This window comes from Arachis ipaensis, chromosome B5, assembly GCF_059453495.1.
Source record: "Arachis ipaensis isolate K30076 ecotype BB chromosome B5, ASM5945349v1, whole genome shotgun sequence".
NCBI lineage: Eukaryota > Viridiplantae > Streptophyta > Magnoliopsida > Fabales > Fabaceae > Arachis > Arachis ipaensis.
In genome coordinates, this window is record NC_142440.1 from 145,195,981 (window position 1) to 145,214,449 (window position 18,469).

General features: G+C 36.4%; 2 protein-coding genes and 1 pseudogene across 4 annotated transcripts; all 3 read left to right on the top strand.

Moving 5' to 3' along the window:
* Positions 1 to 602: 602 nt before the first annotated feature.
* EMB1865 (CRS1 / YhbY (CRM) domain-containing protein) lies at positions 603 to 7,258 on the top strand. Of its 2 annotated transcripts, XR_001621294.3 has the most exons (10): positions 621 to 1,738; positions 2,433 to 2,886; positions 2,966 to 3,096; positions 3,982 to 4,329; positions 4,735 to 4,891; positions 4,970 to 5,262; positions 5,362 to 5,421; positions 5,539 to 5,622; positions 5,974 to 6,194; positions 6,715 to 7,258. XR_001621294.3 is itself a non-coding variant. In XM_016348133.3 (9 exons), exons 1-9 carry the CDS (start codon positions 800 to 802, stop codon positions 6,109 to 6,111), a joined length of 2,604 nt encoding a protein of 867 aa, XP_016203619.1. In that variant the 5' UTR covers positions 603 to 799; the 3' UTR covers positions 6,112 to 6,515. The 2 variants fall into 2 exon arrangements, 1 of the variants encoding a protein (XP_016203619.1); XM_016348133.3 differs by lacking the exon at positions 6,715 to 7,258 and having other exon boundaries at positions 603 to 1,738; positions 5,974 to 6,515.
* A 2,941-nt stretch (positions 7,259 to 10,199) lies between these two features.
* LOC107644298 (uncharacterized) lies at positions 10,200 to 12,273 on the top strand. The gene is made up of 2 exons (XM_016348137.3): positions 10,200 to 10,435; positions 10,542 to 12,273. Exons 1-2 carry the CDS (start codon positions 10,328 to 10,330, stop codon positions 12,087 to 12,089), a joined length of 1,656 nt encoding a protein of 551 aa, XP_016203623.1. The 5' UTR covers positions 10,200 to 10,327; the 3' UTR covers positions 12,090 to 12,273.
* Positions 12,274 to 12,420: 147 nt separating this feature from the next.
* Positions 12,421 to 15,359, top strand: LOC107641212 (putative serine/threonine-protein kinase SIS8; annotated as a pseudogene). Its single transcript, XR_015883534.1, has 6 exons — positions 12,421 to 13,268; positions 13,401 to 13,441; positions 13,716 to 13,784; positions 14,398 to 14,498; positions 14,856 to 14,934; positions 15,039 to 15,359. The product of XR_015883534.1 is annotated as a putative serine/threonine-protein kinase SIS8 (transcript).
* The last annotated feature ends 3,110 nt before the right edge of the window (positions 15,360 to 18,469 follow it).

Consider the following 18,469-nt stretch of genomic DNA (forward strand, 5'->3'; position numbering starts at 1 on the left):
GGTACTAATGTTTCCTGTTTTTAGTTTTGTATGTTCTATGTTGAGCTTTAAATTTGAGTTGAGAAAAGGTGAAAATACAAACTTGTACCTCTGGGCAACCTATGTCTTTTTTCTGAAATGATTTTAGAAAATTTTACATAAACAAAGAGTGAAATAATAAATAGATTAATCCCAATTAATTTATTGGTAATAAAAATAATATTAATTTGTAAGCTTGAAATGACAAATCAAATCATAAATTATAATTAATAATTCAATAAAAAAATTAATCATTAAATTAATTATTAATATAAAATATTTATTAAAATATAAAATATATATTAAAAATAAATTAAATAATATATATTTAGATATAAATATATAATTAATTTAATGATCAAATTTTATTTTAAAAATATTATTTTTACACTAAAATTAATTAATATATATTTATGTATAAATAATTAAATACATATATAATTGAACTCATTTTAGTGTGTATTTTATATTTTTATATGTATTTTATAGATGGTTAATTTTAGTATTTAACATGATTGTTTTTATTTACATAGTAATTTTTTAAATAATTTTGTAGATATTTTTTTATGTAAGTTAATTTTCACACCGAAAAAAGTGAAAAACCTTATCGCCTTTTGTTGCTGCCACTTGCATTGCATCATCATCATCATCATTTCTTCTTCTTCTTCTTCTTCTTCTTAGTTACACAGCTCCAAAGTCTGCAACTTTTCTCTTCCGAACACAAACCGAAGAAAACGAAACGAACAATGCGACTCTATTAAGAACTATCAATACAAAACAAATGGCGTTCGCAGCCACCACGACGGCAACTACTAACCTCTCTGAATTGCACCTCAAAACTTGTTCACCTTCATCACTCTCACTCACTTCTCCTCATTCTTCATCTTCCTCCTCAACGCTCTTCTTCTTTGGCTCTAAACCCCCATTCCGCACTCTTACACTCACACCCTTCTCTTCTCTTAGAACCTCACAACAACAACATACAAAACAGAATAACCGTTCTTCTTCCACAACAAAACCTAACACCAACACCAGCACCAGCACCAGCAACCCTTCTGCCCCATGGCTCGCAAAAACCCCTCCCCCCAATAATTCCTCCAAAAGGGTCACCGAATCTCACACCAACGACCCACTTCATGATACAACGGAAAATCGTTACTTTGACGGTGATAAGGGGCAAAACGCGGTTGAGAGGATCGTTCTTCGGTTGAGGAACCTGGGATTGGCTTCAGATGATGATGATGATGATGATGATGAAGAAGGAAAAGAAGAGGTCTCAATTGGTGGTGCTGGTGATGATTTTCCGGTGACCGGAGAAGAGAGGCTTGGTGAGCTTCTGAGAAGGGAATGGGTTAGGCCTGATGCTATTGTACGTGAAGATGATGGTGTTGGTGATGATGAGATGGTTTTTTTGCCATGGCAGAGAGAAGTGGAAGAGACAGATATGGGTGCTGCTAAAGAGGGAGGGGAGAAAGGGATGAGGGATAAGAGGAGAGTAAAGGCTCCAACTTTGGCGGAGCTGACGCTTGAGGACGAGGTTTTGAGGAGGTTAAGGAGGGAAGGAATGCGTACTAGGGAGAGGGTTAATGTCCCTAAAGCTGGGCTCACCAAGGAGGTTATGGAGAAGATTCATGAGAGGTGGAGGAAGGAGGAGCTTGTGAGGCTCAAGTTTCATGAGGACCTTGCAAGGGACATGAGGACTGCTCATGAGATTGTTGAGGTTTGGTTCATTGCCTCTGCTTTTGCTTTTGAATTTCTTTGTTTCGGTTGAGACCTCGGCGCCGATTGATCATCGTGACCTGATAGCGTCAATTGGAATGATGTGTTGGTTTTATAGTTTGCAAATGAATTGATCTCTCTGAGAAGAGTAATGATCTAGCATCCCAAAAATGTTCTAAACAATTTAATAGTAAAGATTTTTTATGTATTGAAATCTTAAAAAAGTTTTCAACTCTTCTCGCATTTGGTATTTAGTAGGATGCTTAGGAGGATAGATCATTGCTTATCTAAGAATAAACCCTTTTTCGCGTGCGCGCGAATCATAGATTAGGACTAAAGATCATGTTAAAATATAATTCAACATGATGCACACCTTCTAAACCATGCTTTGGAAAATGCAATATCAAATCCAGACATGCTAGAAATGGCAGCTTTTTTTTTATGTTGAAGTAGTTGTAGAAGTTGACATGTGATAGGACATGAATAATTTACTTCAGTGTCATTCATGTTTTGGTGGGCTTCGTGAGCCGCTTCTAAAATTAAAATTTGCATTTGATTTACTTGTTTGGTCGATATATCACTGATATACATATTTATACTTGTATCCTTGTTCAAGCATAGCCATTAGAGATTTACCTTTGATGTTTGTTCTAATGCGTTGAAGAGCATATCAACTGACTTGTTGCAGTGTGCAGCGCCGAACAGGAGGGTTGGTCACATGGAGGGCAGGTAGTGTTATGATGGTTTATCGTGGTGCTAATTACCAGGGGCCTTCATCTGGGGGTCAACACAATGCAAAAGAAGGTGATGCTTTTTTTGTACCGGATGTCTCTTCGAGAACAAAAGACAGTGATGCAGCCTCATCATCGGAGAAGAGTGAGCCAATTGTGTGGAATCGAGTACAGCCTGAAAACATGACAGAGGAGGAAGCGGAGTACAATGCCCTGCTTGATAGTTTAGGTCCTCGTTTCATTGAATGGTGGGGTACAGGAATACTTCCTGTTGATGCTGATTCACTTCCCCCTACAGTTCCAGGTTACAAAACACCCTTTAGGCTTCTTCCTACTGGAATGCGTTCTCGACTAACAAATGCGGAAATGACCAATTTAAGGAAACTTGCCAAGACACTTCCTTGTCATTTTGCCTTGGGTAAAATTTGTCTGTTGTAATATTTTGTTGAGTTTATTTTCCTTTTACTTATATGGATTATTTCCTGGCAATTATGAAGGGAGAAATAGACGTCACCAAGGCCTAGCTTGTGCTATTCTTAAGCTTTGGGAGAAAAGTTTAATTGCAAAGATTGCTGTAAAACGTGGTATCCAGAACACAAACAATGAACTGATGGCTGAGGAGATAAAGGTCTGTTATTTGTGGTTTCCCATTTGCAGTTATTTGATTCTATAATTGTGCTTGTATTTAATCCAGAACACTGACAATAGGTTGGAAAGTTGATAACATCAAGTGAAATATTAGAGAATGAGAAGGGAGTGAGACAGAGGAGGCTTGAGGGAGAAGATACATCAGGGGTAGATTAGGTATTTAGCTCATAAGTTTTTTGTCCTAATCTAGTTGGCAGCCCTAGCTGGTAGAGTTTGTTAGTCAAGTCATAGTTCTTCTAATTAGGTCAATCAGGCTGTAGGTAACATGAGTTGCTTGTGGGTGGTTCAATTGGAACCAAGACCGTGCGGAGGTGAGGCTGCGGTGTGGGGGTTGTTAAAATGACCTCTGAAGTTTTTAACCGAAAAAACAGTGTCCCTTTAAGCTGTTGGCTATGCTTTATTCAGTACATTGGAGTAACAAACCAATCAATAATTGTTTTACAGATTGATCTTCCAGTGAAGTAGTGCGTTTTTGGCATTGACTTTTACTAGTAACATAATTATACCTAAGAATAATTTTAGGGGCATTATATACTCAAAGAATATATTATTTTATTATTTTCCTTTTATCCATAAGAATGTGGTTCTTTTTTTAATCTTCATTTTTTAAATGTTATCTTTTTGTTTTGGGGGGGGGGGGGGGGGATCTATTTTGAAGATATTGATACTCATTCTATGGGCTGGTTCATGTAAGGTGGTGAAAAATTAGTTTTGTTTTATTTATTTATTGTTTTTGTTTTCTTGTGTTTTTTTTTTAAAGCATAATTCTTTAATTGCTCACATGTTATAAGCTAAAAATATGTAAATCCATCTCATATGTTAATCTGATTATCAGAAAAGTGACTGTTATTCTGTTAAAGTGCAGACATTGACCGGAGGTACCTTGCTGCTAAGGAATAAATATTACATTGTTATATATCGTGGGAAGGACTTTGTCCCGACAGCTGTAGCTACGGTCCTAGCTGAAAGACAGGAAATGACCAAACAGGTACAAGATGTTGAAGACAAGTTCCGGTCTGGTGTTCTTGATGCTACTCCATCAGGGAAGGATGAATCAGCAACACCACGAGCAGGATCTTTAGCAGAGTTCTATGAAGCTCAGGCACGCTGGGGAAGGGATATATCTACTGAAGAACGGGAGAGGATGATGGAGGAAGCTGCCAAATCCAAGCAAGTCAGGCTAGTCAGACATATCGAACATAAATTAGCTACCGTAAGTGGGTTTTTTTTTTTTAATAATCAATTGTTTATATGCTTAACATGATTTATTGTGCATGTGGATATATGTTTGGCATAGGAGTTGGGTCCTGTCTTTTTATTTCTTCATTGTTCAAGATATATATCCTTATCCTGTTAACTTTATCCCATTAAATTTTACTTTCTTAGTTTGTCTGCTGACAGTTTTGTAAAGTTTAGTTTAGATTGTAAATTTACTCAAATTATGATGCCTAGATCAGCTGGCTGTAACTTTAAAATTATATGCTAAGATGAATGCAATGCAACATATGTTGCCGGATTCTGGGTTGAATGGGATTTTCATGTTGTTTTGATTGGCCTCCGCAAATCTTGACAATTGTTAACTTCCCTTGTTTGTATTTAACACTTAATGTATGAACAGGCTGAGGCCAAAAAACTTAGGGCAGAAAGGCTGTTAGCAAAAATAGAAGCATCTATGGTTCCAGCTGGTCCTGATTATGACCAGGAGACAATCACAGATGAAGAACGTGTTGTGTTCCGTCGGATTGGTTTAAGAATGAAGGCATATTTACCACTTGGTGGGTTGATTTTCGTCTGACCGAAAGCTGTTCCATTCCAATGATACAAAACTGACATCAGTTTGTGTCTAACTGCAGGTATTCGTGGTGTTTTTGATGGTGTCGTTGAGAACATGCATTTGCATTGGAAACATCGAGAGCTTGTAAAATTGATATCAAAACAGGAGACCCTTGCTTTTGTTGAAGATACAGCAAGGTTACTGGAATTTGAAAGTGGTGGAATCCTAGTGGCAATAGAGAGAGTTCCCAAAGGATTTGCTCTTATTTACTATCGTGGAAAGAATTATAAGAGGCCCATCATTCTGAGGCCTAAAAACTTACTGACAAAGCAAAAAGCATTGAAGCGATCGGTGGCTATGCAACGGCATGAGGTACCCCTTTGTTATATTGCTAATCTGTTCATCTTTTTTCTTTTCTTTTTTCCTTTTTAAATCTGTAATGTTATATTCAATCTTGTATGAACTGTGCAGGCTCTTAGTCAGCATATTACTGAGTTGGAGAAAACCATAGAACAAATGAAAACAGAACTTGTAAGTATTTGATCCATCATAGTTTATTTTGCTCTGTGTTTTTATGTCGGCATTTTGGTTTCTCTATGGTCTCTATTATCAAGTTTCATCAACCTATAATTTAAATAATTTCTGCAGGGAATGCCTCAAGATCTGGAAGATGAAGATATGCCAAACATAGAGGACCATAACCAAATAGACAATAGCTCGGAATTCAGCCAAGTAAGATACCCCACTTCTCTTGATGGTTTCTTATCTGCCTTACTTTGGGAATGCAATGGAATTGTTCTTTGCCAAATCAATACAACTTCTGCATATAGCCATGGCTTTCATAATTTTCTCGATCATACAATTCTGATTCTCCTAGACAACAACTTGGGTGATAAGTTTTGGATCTAATGTAAACACAGCTATATAGTATAATGCAATATGAGACTGTTCATCACAGTAATTTACCTATCATTGAAAGAGTGTAGGAGGTCAAACACTGATGGGATTCTTTTTTCCTTTTAATTTTGAAAAGAATAGATTATCATTCCAAAATTAATTTATCCACTTTTATGTTATTTGCAGAGCGAAGATGAAAATTTTGATGGTTTGGATGATTATGATGACGATGAAGATGATGATTCTGATGAGGAGCAAGACATTGATTGGGAAGATGAGGATGACTCTGAGTTTTCTAAATTAGAAAATGGTGAACATCCTTGAAGGCCATATGCAAATCCTTGAAGGCCATTCTGAATTTTCAAAATTAATTGCAATGAACTTTGCCAGTGCCTGCAGCTAGAGCGGTATCAAACTTTGCCATTTGATCATTCAGTTCATAAGTTTGCGACACTGTTTTTAATACCTTGCACTGTAAGATAAGATTGATCTCCCCATTTGGTTAAGTTACTCCAATGGTCCCTATAATTTCATTTAATTTTTAATCAGGTCTTTATTATTTTTAACGTTTGTAATCAAATTCTTTTGTATAGAAATTTTCAAATTAGGTCTCTAGTTCAAACTTCTATAGTCTTACTGTCTTAGTCCTTGTATTAACATTTGTACAATACAGGGACTTAATTAGAAATGTTTAAGCTACAAATATCTAATTGAAAATTTTTATTTAAGAACTTGATTACGAACTTTTAAACTATAGAAAATTAATTGAAATTTAGTGAAACTATAGAAATTTCTAGAATAATTATACCTTTCCATTTCTGTGATTCTAAATACCATTCTTTTTAGCTTTATGATGATTATGCTATGTTAAGTATCAATAGTCTAACATATTAGACTAACTGTAATGCATACTATTTTGTACAACAGGTTTCATGATCAATTTTGGCCTTTGCACAACTTGATAATTTCTTCTTGATCAGATGAGGTGTTAATTTGTTTTTCCCCCCTAGGGGACTATTTTGCAATAAATCTAGCAACTGTTCCTACTTGTAGAGTGAACGAGTGATCATAAGAGGCAGGCTCTCATAAAACTTGAGTGGTTCTTCCGCTTACACAATCTGATCTGAAATTTGGTTTCAGTTTTACATAAAAAATTCTACAAAGATGCGAGTACATATAATATTTCAAGCACTGTTGTATAATTGAGTCTGAATTTCATTGTAGATTACCTGGTTATTGTAAATCCTCCTTCAAACCGTAATTTCTTTTTGTAATATGTTATGCTTTATATGCAATCATTCAATGCAGCAAAAGAATAATTCCTTTATTTAAGTTATGTTGGTACTTAATGGATTCTCTGTCAATGTCATTTTGTTACCATTGAAGAATTTGATGTAAATGAATTTTATGTAAATTATTGAAGCTGATAGAAGACCCCATGGAGTTTTGCAATTAATATTATTCAACCAAAGTCAATTATTCTATTCAGCTTAAACTCCTGTATGCATGAAAAACTCTTTTTTTTTTTTCATTTATTTATTTTTATTTATTTATTTATTTTTTGTATCCTTGGCATTAAGTAGTGATTTTGACACAGTACCATGTAATATAACATTATCAATACGTATGTTCTCTAACATCTTTTCAGTACTATTCTCCATTACCATTTCTTCTTTTTTATTTTATCATGATGATTATCTTCTCCTTTTCTTGTTCTTTTAGCCATTTTTTCATTTACCACTAACCTGAAGGAGACATCAAAATAGGGTGAGACAAATGAGATATACATTTTCGGAGGTGGGAGGGACATCAAAATAGGATTAGATTCTTCTAATCTTGCGATTGTAGGGAGAATTAGATGAGATCTCGATTTTGGCTATCTTTTTAGAAAAAATTATTTTGGTATATAACATTAGAATAATTTATTTTAGAAAATAATATTTTTATTTACTTTAGATTTTTTTTTTTTTTTTGTCTCTTCAAACTACATGATTAGTATATCTCCATATATCATACATATGAAAGTGAATAATTTTTGTTCAAAGACATTATTTGAAAGGGCATTCCAATGACAATCTTACCACTTACATATGTAGATAACGTTTTATTAATACATGAGAATGAGAATAAAACAAATTGGTAATCAAATCGATCATATTATGTAGTATCACTAAATTACTGGTTAAACCAATAAATTATCGTTAAATTTATTAAACTGATCATAATTTGACACTCATTTACCGTGAGTTTATTACTTGGTATGACTCGGTATACTTGTCAATAATAAGTGTGAAAAATTCTGCATCAATCAGTTACCTTCGACAGCTATAAAAAACTCTTTTTCAGCAAGAACCTCAACCGCTGTGCTTTTTTCCATGCTAAAGCCAATCCACCAGCTCGGACTAACAAACTAACAATCCTCCAATCCGTAAAATGACAAGATCGCAACTTACTTTTTACCAGGCGAGATTGATTTTGTTTCACATATAAATACAATCTCCATGGAGTAGAATTGACACAAGGTTATGGACTGTCAGAGTCTCTCCAAACTCGACAATTTCATGGCGAATTAAAAGAAAGGAATAAAGAAGGGAATAAAAAAGGAATTGACAAAAGTCAAACATTATCCTAGACGGCACAAAAACTCTATTTTGAGAAAATCAACGTACTCCTCATACTATACTTGTTAGTAATTTATGATTGATTTGAATAATTACTCATAAAAAATTTTAAACAGTATATAAAATATTTTATACTTTAGTAAAATTAAACTTCAAAAATAATTATTGTTACAATTCAGGGGTTTACAATTATTTTATTTAAACAAAATTGCTTTCTTTAAAAGATAATTTCTGTGAAAAATAAATAATAGTTCAATTAAACATATTAAATTTTTGAATTGACTTTGTTCGATTTAGTAGTACCATGTAATTCGAATAATATTAATTTGATTTAGTACTATAATGGCTAATTCAAATTCAATAAATTCGATTTATATAGAATTATGAACGAAGACATATACATAACGTTATTTAGTCTGAAACTTTCATATAATATTGTTATATATTTGAATTATACATGTGTTTTACCCTACAATTTAATTTTAACATATTTTATAAAATTAGCTTTTACTTAGAATTAGTTGGACACAATAATCCGAGTTAATATTCAAATTAGCCACTAAAATTTGATTCCGACTCAATTTAGCTCTCAAAGTTTTAATTGACTCTAATTATATTCTAAAATTTTGACCCGAGCATCAAATTGGCCTTTATGTCGTTTTCCGTCACCGGAGTGTTGACCTAGCAATTTTAAATGACACCTGTCGCTCTCAAAACGACGTCGTTTTACTCTTGGCGCCGAAAATATTAGAAACTACGTCGTTTGATATGAGAAAAGGGTTAAATGAAAACCCAAAAGAACATAAAATTTCATTTTTATTTTGTCATTAAATAGTAAATACATAACAATGTTTCATTCACATAACTGATATCACAGTTACATATATTTCTTCCCACCTAATCCATAAGCTACAATCACAAATCCAAAAATAATAACAAACACAGACAATATAATATTCCACATTTTTAATATTCTAATTTCAGCTTCAACTGCACTAATTTTTCATCTCGAAGATATTTTTCAATGGTCTTCACTAACTGAACTTTCATTTCTGGCAACTATGGCTTCTTCTTCTTCAACAGCTGGCCATTTAAAAAAGCCACACCATCTCTTACAGGTAGTCTACAACACCAAAAATCAAAAAAAAAAAATGAGAGAAAAAATAACTACAAAACCAACAAGAATTTGAGAAATAAGACACACAATCAACTTGCAACAATTTAACCAACTCACATTATAGTTAGGGCATCCATAAAATGATTTTTCTGGATTAGAATCCGTCCCAGACCACCACCGAAGAATAGGACGCAACCCACAACCGCACCAATACGAAACCTTCTCACCTCTGTCACGGTGTGCGTTCTTCACCCAGCCACCATGCAAACGAGCTCTACTAGAGTTACTCGAGCCTTGACTGCTGCTCACCAACATTCTTCTCAATTCTTGGAGATACTCTTGCGATTTGCGGAAATTGGGACTTTTAGATTTTATTTAAAATTTTTAGGGGTTAAATTGATGTCTTCAAACATTTTACCACGTCATTTAACTACTATGATGTGTTAGGTATCACCCAAAATTGCCACATCAATTTTTCGATGACAAAAAACGATAAAAAGACTAAATTGAAGCTCATGTCAAAATTTCAGAATACAATTAAAATCAATTAAAATCTTAAGGGCTAAATCAGCTCGGAATCAAATTTGAGGGGTTAACTTGAGGATTAACTCCAATAATCCAATAGGAGAAATCTCCACCTCCTTAACAATCTTTTTCCATTGACCATTCACACAACAAAAAATACAATTCTCTTTCTTTTAGAAAATAAGCCATGATGTGCGAATAATCAGAAAATTATCTCCAATTTCATTAACATGGTTCGTTGATTTGGTCTCAACTATCAAGTCTCAACCTTTGTTTCATGACAGTGATTGTTTCCACCATTGAATTCGCTCTTTTCTCTTCCAACTCCTTCTTCTCATTTGATCGGATTTTACACAAACATGTTGCGTGCAGCATCATTCTCCAGGTTCAGCTTCTCTCTTCATATCCCCTCTTTTCTTGTGCCCTATGTTTTCCCTTTTCGCTTTCCTTGCTGTTCATGTTCAATGTCAAGTCTTCACTCTCATTCTCAGCTCACATCCCCGCCCCATGTTGATGAAGCTGTTGATTCTTTCACTCGCATGCTCTCTATGCGTCGCACTCCATCCATTATCCAATTTAACCAGATTTTGGGGTCCCTTGCCAAGACGCACCATTTCCCCACCGCCATTTCCCTTTTTCAGCAATTGCAAACCAGGGGAATTGCGCCCAGCATAGTTACTCTGAATATTTTAATCAATTGTTGCTGCGGCATGGGTCGGATCACTCTCGCTTTCTCTATATTCGCCATGATTTTCAGGATGGGTTTTCAGCCAAATACCATAACGTTGAATACACTCGTTAAAGGTCTCTGTCTATGTGGTAAGGTTGAAAAAGCACTGCACTTTCACGACAGAATGCTGGATCAAGGATTTCAGTTTAATCAAATCACTTATGCAACCTTGATTGATGGGCTCGGTAAGACCGGACACACAGCAGCTGCTATTCAAGTGTTGAGAAAGATCCCACGGTATGGCATTGTTCCTGATGTGTTCATGTACAGCGCAATTATTGATAGCCTGTGCAAGGATACACTTGTAAGTGAGGCTTTTCATTTCTATTCTGAAATGCTTGCTAAGGGAATTTCTCCTAATGTTATCACCTATACCACTTTAATTTTTGGATTGTGCCTTGTGGGTCAACTTAAGGAAGCCATTGATTTACTAAATCATATGATGCTGAAAAACATTATTCCAAATGTTCGTACCTATAATACTTTGATTGATGGACTATGTAAGGAGGGAAATATCAAAGATGCTAAGAGTGTGTTGGCCGTGATGACAAAAGATGCTGTGGAACCAACTGTGGTTACTTATAATTGTTTAATGGATGGGTATTGCTTGGTTAATGACTTAAACAAGGCAAAATGTATATTCGACACAATGGCTCAGATAGGAATGGCTCCTAATATCCGAAGTTACAATATTATTATTAATGGCTTGTGCAAAAGTAAATTGATGGATGATGCCTTGAATCTCTTTGAAGAGATGCGTCGCAAGAACTTGGTTCCTAACACGGTAACTTACAATACTCTAATTGATGGCTTGGGAAAATCAAAGAGAATCTCTTGTGCTTCAAAGCTTCTTGTTGAGATGCATAATAAAGGTCAACCTGCTAATATAATCACTTACAATTCCTTGTTGGATGGGATGTTCAATATCAAACAACTTGACAAGGCACTTATGTTATTTAATCAGATGAAAGAGAGTGGCATTGATCCAAATATATGCACGTATACTATACTTATTGATGGCCTATGTAAAAGTGGAAGACTTATAGATGCAAAAGAGATTTTTCAAGATCTTTCCATTAAAAACCATCATCCAAATGTGAGGACATACAATGTTATGATCAATGGGCTCTGCAAAGAGGGCTTATTTGAAGAAGCATTGGCCCTGCTGTCTGAAATGGAAGACAATGGTTGCTCACCAAATGCTGTGACTTTTGAAATCGTTATTCGTGCTTTGTTTGAAAAAGGTGAGAATGACATGGCGGAGAAACTTCTTCGGGAAATGATTGCTAGAGGCTTATTGAATGGATGAAAAAAGATAAGATACATCGACTCAAATTAAAATCACATCTCTATTGTTGCTGAATGTGTATCATAGTTCTGTAAATTCTGTATCTATTGGGTCAGAGGACTTTGGCAATGCCATAACATCAATACCACTGATGTCTTGACTATCTCATTTTTATTCAATTAAGTTTAAACTTTCAATGTTTGCAATTGCTATCATCCTTTTTGATTACACTATTCTTTATTGATTCTTTAGAGGATATTTCTCGTTGTAGCTTACAGGTTAAGTGTTTAATATCTCTCTATAGTAATTAATAGATATTTGCTGTTATCCTATGAGACCATATATCTCAACTATTATCATGCTACAAACTAAGAAAAACAAAAAAGAGGTTTACAAACATTTGCAAATCCATTTGCAAAGAGTTCCCTGCTGTGGGCAGAATGAAAGTCAAAGATGTTTCATTATATATGATTGATGCTGCCATGGAAAATCCTCACTTAGCTCCATGATTTTTTACTTGAAAGTGGTGTCATTGCTCCTCCAAATTTATTTTCTGAAGTTTATCACGAGTTAGGCTCCCCAACTGAAGAAAAAGATGAACACAAACCAGAAAGTGGACAAGAGACTCAGGTTGACGAAAATCTCGGTCCTACTTTGCCTCACCACAGAGTTCATCCGAAAGGAAGTTCAAACAGCCAGCCGGAGCACTCTAAGCCTGTTGAAGGTTTAGGAATAAACCTTCTTCTTGATCCGAAGTTAGCAGCTGTACAACATACACCATCCCAGGTAACATATGGGAAAAATGTTCCAGTTGCGGCGGCTGCAGCAGCAGCTGCTGCTGTTGTTGCTTGCTCTATGGTTGCTGCTGTAACAAAGTCAAACACTGACTCGAACATTGAGCTTCCAGTAGCTGCAGCGGCCACTGCAACTGCTGCAGCTGTAGTAGCAACCACTGCAGCTGTCAGAAACAGTATGAGCAAGGCAGTCGAAGTGACGGACACATGGATGGCACTGTTTATGAGCCGAAGGGTAGTGGTGATGGTCAGAATATTGTGGTAGGAGCAAATTCAGAAGGTGATAGAATACCTGATAGATCTATAGTAAGCAATGACAGTACAAAATCTGATTTTACATTTGATGATGTTGCCGAGTATGACATTCCGTTGGAGGAAATCACACTGGGTGAACATATCGGACTTGGTATTAACTGTACTTTGCTCTATAAGATTTGGTTGCTTTCTTTTGTTATATGGTGTTATTTATAGTTTTATACATATAAATTCCCATATGATGGCTACAATTACATTTTGGTGGCCTATTTTTTGCATTCAGGATCGTATGGGGAGGTATACCGTGGTGAATGGCGTGGAACAGTGAGTTTTATTCCTATTCAGGCATACATTCCATATCTATCTTACAATTCAAATTGTATTTTCAACAAACAAATTATAAAATGTAATTTTTTTTTCTTAACTAAGCAAGGCCCAAGAAATTTTTGGCTTCAGTTTCATTTTTACCCTTAACAAAAGTAATCAATACCTTATACTTGACTACCTTTTATGTTTGTCATTTTTTGTTGTGTTTTTCTGTTAGGCTGTCGGTTTTTGAATTCTTTCATTTACATCAGGTCTCTGCTTTGGTTTGTAGGAAGTTGCTTTAAAAAGATTTCTTGATCAAGATATATCTGGTGAATGACTTGAAGAATTCAAAAGTGAGGTAATATTTCATTAGTGTCTCTTTTTGTAGTTTCTACTCATATGTTTATCTTTGTTGATGAATGATTTCATTTAGTACACATTTACAACTATCAGTTGTGATTTTTATGCTCCATAATGACATCTCAGATAGCTGCAATACTTTATTTAGATTGCTATTGTATTTGTCCCAGGATAATTTGAAAGTTGGATTAAATACTTTGTCCTGTTGAATTGCATTTTTTTAGAAGTTCATGGTGAAGATTGACCATTTCGAAGCTCTTTGATGTAATCCTTGTTTTATTTCTCCAACATTTTATAGCTTCTATTGTTGTTATATACTTCCATCTTGTGTGCTTCTCTTCTCTCTATGAATAGATTTCCTAATGCAATTTGAGAATATAGTGGTGCATGAATGTATATATAAGAGAACATATATATATGGAAAGAATATATTAGATGGAGACTAAGAAGTAGGGTTAGCACATTGGAGTTATTTAGCTCATGCAGTTGACTATACTTATTCAAAAAAAGGATTTTGTTTAATTCTTTTATGAATGCCAAAACTAGTTGTGCATTTTCATGAATTTATATGATTTTACTGCATATTTAACATATGATGTAAGTTGCCATAGGTTCAAATAATGAAAAGACTGAGGCATCCAAATGTTGTTCTCTTCATGGGAGCAGTTACTCGACGTCCGCATCTTTCTATTGTTACTGAATTTCTTCCCAGGTAACTTAAGATTCCTTATTTCCTGAGATTCATATGAGACTCTGTATTCCAAATAGATCTTAGTATATGATCATTGGTACAGAATAGTGCTATGCAGGCCAAAAAGATTACTTCTAAATGAACATCTAAAATATCTGATGTATGCTGTTAATAGCTCAAATGTCAATTGAGACGTAATAAGCAAAAATAAGATGAAAATTTCAGTTATTATTTGGTTAATTTAGACACAATTTACCTTACTATATATTGTGTTGGACTGTTACACTTTTCCAGGAGTTTTTATTATTTTGATTAATGTTGTTCTGGAAGGATTACTTTTAATGACTCTGAAGTCTGAACTGTATATTTCCTATGCAGAGGAAGTTTGTACAGACTAATTCCTCGACCAAACAATCAATTAGATGAGCGAAGGCGGTTGAGGATGGCCCTTGATATTGTAAGATTCTGTTTTGTTTTCTTGCAATGTAGTTTCTTTAAGTAAATTATTGCCATAATCAGTGAAATTGAGTTGATGTGACATATCTCTTTAATCTTCTTCAGGCCTGAGGAATGAGCTATTTGCACAACTGCACTCCAGTGATTGTACACCGTGATTTGAAGTCACCAAATCTTCTTGTTGATAAAAATTGGGTTGTGAAGGTGCCAACTAATTGTCATGAGTGAATTTTCTTGATAGCATGCTGAATGCTACCTGTAGATATGATTTAATTTGAAAATATCATTTTTTTAGTTGTTCAATTATAACTATAATTAAGATAGGTATAAACATATCTTATTTTTACAATAAACAAGTTAACGAGATGTATAATAACGTGTAAAAATATTTATATACTAGCATTAAATCGTATTTTCCTTCCTTTATTTCCTTTTGTTATCAAGAATATCAGAATAACAAACATGTTTTGCTTTATTCTACCATAATGTAAAAATCTGGTCCTTTTAGTCTTTTACACATCTATTGTAACAAAAAAAAGAAAAAATTAAAAGAAACCCTGAAACCCTTTATTATGTTCTAAAAGCCGAATATGGCCACATGCAGAATCTACGAAAAATCTAAAACACAACTGGCACGCTAAAAGATAGAAAAGAAAGACAAACTACATGCCTAAAATAAAGGTATAAGCTGCCATAACCCTCATTTCTAAGCTCAAATACTGTGTCATACGGTACCCTCTGCCTTCCGAATTATTCGTTCTTTGATGCTTTTGTTTTTCATTTTGCTATATATTTTTTTTCACTAAATCAAATTAAAATCAGATTTCTAATTTCTTTTATGAATCTTTTCTGTAAATAGAATTAATTATAATTGTTCATACCCTGGCCCAATAAATAGGGCCTAGGATCCAAGCAAAGAAGCCCAACTCAAAGGGTTGGCTCTCCCCCAGTACCAGCCTTCATCCCAAGAAGTCGGTACTGAACACGACCTGCTCCAAAGAAGTCGGATACGAGGGTTAGCTGGCAGATAACACTCATTCGAATGAGTAACTGCCCCTAGAAACTCTCTAACCACTTCATAGAGCCATATCTTAACCTCCCTAAGATATGGGAACGGTTATCCACCTAAAAAGGTGGCACTACTTCAGCGGTGGTTATTGGTTCACCACTATAAATACACTGACACCATTCAGGTATCTCTAAGTTCCAATACTCTCTAACCTGCTCACACTCTTGCTAACTTAGGCATCGGAGTGTCTTTGCAGGTACCACCCCCCATTCTTTCTCACGTACAAGTCGGACGGAGGAACACCGAGTACCAGATCCACTCGAAAGCCACCTCCTTCATACGTTTGGGCCAACCAACGCCATCCAGCCCATTAATCTCCGGTTACCCACCGTAACATTGGCGCCGTTGCCGGGGACCCGAGAGATCAACCAGTGATGGCGGATAGATCCCCTGAAGAGGGTCATGTGGAGACAGATTCTGAACAAGAGAATCTGAACACTGGAAACAATGAGGCAGACCAGACCCTTCACCAGGAAGCCAATGATCAACACAGGGAAGGCACCTCCGGAATAAAAAATCCGAAGGTAAATTCCTCGGAGAGGCACGAATCAGAAAAAGAAGGACCATCCCACGCAATTGAGCTCATGGGATTAGTCCACAGTCGCCTCGAGCAGCTAGAACAGGAACGGGAACGACAAAAGGATACCGAAAAGAACCTAAAAGAGGAGATGGAGCGACGAAAAGAGTTAGAAAGAAAACTCTTAAAGTTAGAATCCTCCCTCAAAGGTCAGAACTCCCACGACGGTAGAGAAGATTCGCCCTTAGGGGAGAAAGATCCTTTTAGCGAGGACATAATGAGGGCAAAAGTTCCGAGAAACTTTAGAAGCCCCGATATGGACCTCTACGACGGAACCACTGATCCAAAGCATCATCTGAGCAACTTTAAAAGTCGGATGTATCTGGCTGACGCTTCTGACGCTACGCGATGCAAAGCTTTTCCGACAACCTTGTCAAAAGCAGCGATGAAGTGGTTCAACAGCCTCCCTCCGAGGTCAATTACCAGTTTTGAAGACCTCTCAAAAAAGTTCTTGATGAGGTTCTCCATCCAGAAAGACAAAGTAAAACATGCACCAAGTCTCCTGGGAATAAAACAGGAGGTCGGGGAGTCCTTACGGGCCTATATGGAAAGGTTCAACAAAGCATGTCTGGAGATTCAAGACCTGCCCACCGAAGCAGTCATCATGGGGCTAGTCAATGGTCTTAGAGAAGGTCCCTTCTCACAGTCCATATCAAAAAGACACCCCGCCTCTTTAAGTGATGTACAGGAAAGAGCTGAAAAGTACATCAATATGGAAGAAAATGCTAGGCTAAGAGATCCGAGTTGGCGACCTGGTCACCCTCCCTCAACGAAAGAGAGGGAGAGGGAAGCTAAGAAGAAGGAAGAACTCGGCCTCGATAGGCCAAGAAAATATCACTCTTATACTCCACTGAAAGTTCCTGTAGTGGATGTATATAGAGAAATTTGTAATACCGAAAGGCTGCCTCCTCCCAGGCCCATTAAAAATAAAAGAGGGGGGAGCCGCGGTGATTACTGTGAGTACCATAAGATATATGGGCACTCCACAAACGACTATTACGACCTTAAAAATGTGATAGAAAAACTGGCCAGAGAAGGTCGGCTTGACAGATATCTCATAGAAAGGTCGGACAGTCATGGAAAAAGAAAGCGAGATGATATGGATAGAAAAGACCCACCACCACAAACTCCGGAGAGACATATCCATATGATCTCAGGAGGGTTTGCGGGAGGGGGACTCAGAAAATCTTCTCGTAAAAGACATCTCAAGAGAGTTTACCAGGTCGGAGAGCGGTCCTCCGACCTTCCAACCATTTCATTCACAAAGGAAGATGGGCGAGGAATAATCCCTGGGCACGACGACCCAGTGGTAATTACCATGATCCTGGCAAATGCCCATCTACACAGAACACTAGTAGACCAAGGAAGCTCAGCGGACATCCTCTTTAAGCCCGATTTTGACAAACTAGGGTTAGATGAGAAAGAGTTAAGAGCCTACCCCGACACCCTGTACGGATTAGGCGACACGCCAATAAAGCCACTAGGATTTTTGCCCCTCCATACCACCTTTGGAAAGGGGGAGAAATCAAAGACTCTGAGTATAGACTTCATAGTCATCGACGTGGGGTCGGCCTATAATGCTTTAATCGGCAGAGCTACCCTTAATCGACTCGGAGCGGTGGTATCGACACCCCACCTCTGCATGAAATTCCCGACCTCAGCGGGGATAGCAACGGTGAGGGGAGATCAGAAGCAGGCAAGGAAATGCTACAATGAAAGCCTAAACTTGAGGGGAAAAGGCAAAGAAGTTCACGCAATAGAGCTCGGTGGAGCGAGGATTAAAGAAGAGCTGCGACCACGACCCGGAGGAAAAACCGAGGAGATTCAGGTCGGAGAAGAGGAAGGAAAAAACACTCACATAGGAACCAACCTGGGGGAAACCCTAAGACA

What these genes read in the sequence shown, in the direction of transcription:
- EMB1865 (XM_016348133.3), top strand. Translation starts at nt 800, where the DNA reads ATGGCGTTCGCAGCCACCACGACGGCAACTACTAACCTCTCTGAATTG. An exon ending in TGATGGCTGAGGAGATAAAG is followed by an intron (nt 3,097 to 3,981) that starts GTCTGTTATTTG and finishes GTTAAAGTGCAG; the next exon opens with ACATTGACCGGAGGTACCTT. An exon ending in TCGAACATAAATTAGCTACC is followed by an intron (nt 4,330 to 4,734) that starts GTAAGTGGGTTT and finishes ATGTATGAACAG; the next exon opens with GCTGAGGCCAAAAAACTTAG.
- LOC107644298 (XM_016348137.3), top strand. Translation starts at nt 10,328, where the DNA reads ATGACAGTGATTGTTTCCACCATTGAATTCGCTCTTTTCTCTTCCAAC. An exon ending in CGTGCAGCATCATTCTCCAG is followed by an intron (nt 10,436 to 10,541) that starts GTTCAGCTTCTC and finishes TCTCATTCTCAG; the next exon opens with CTCACATCCCCGCCCCATGT.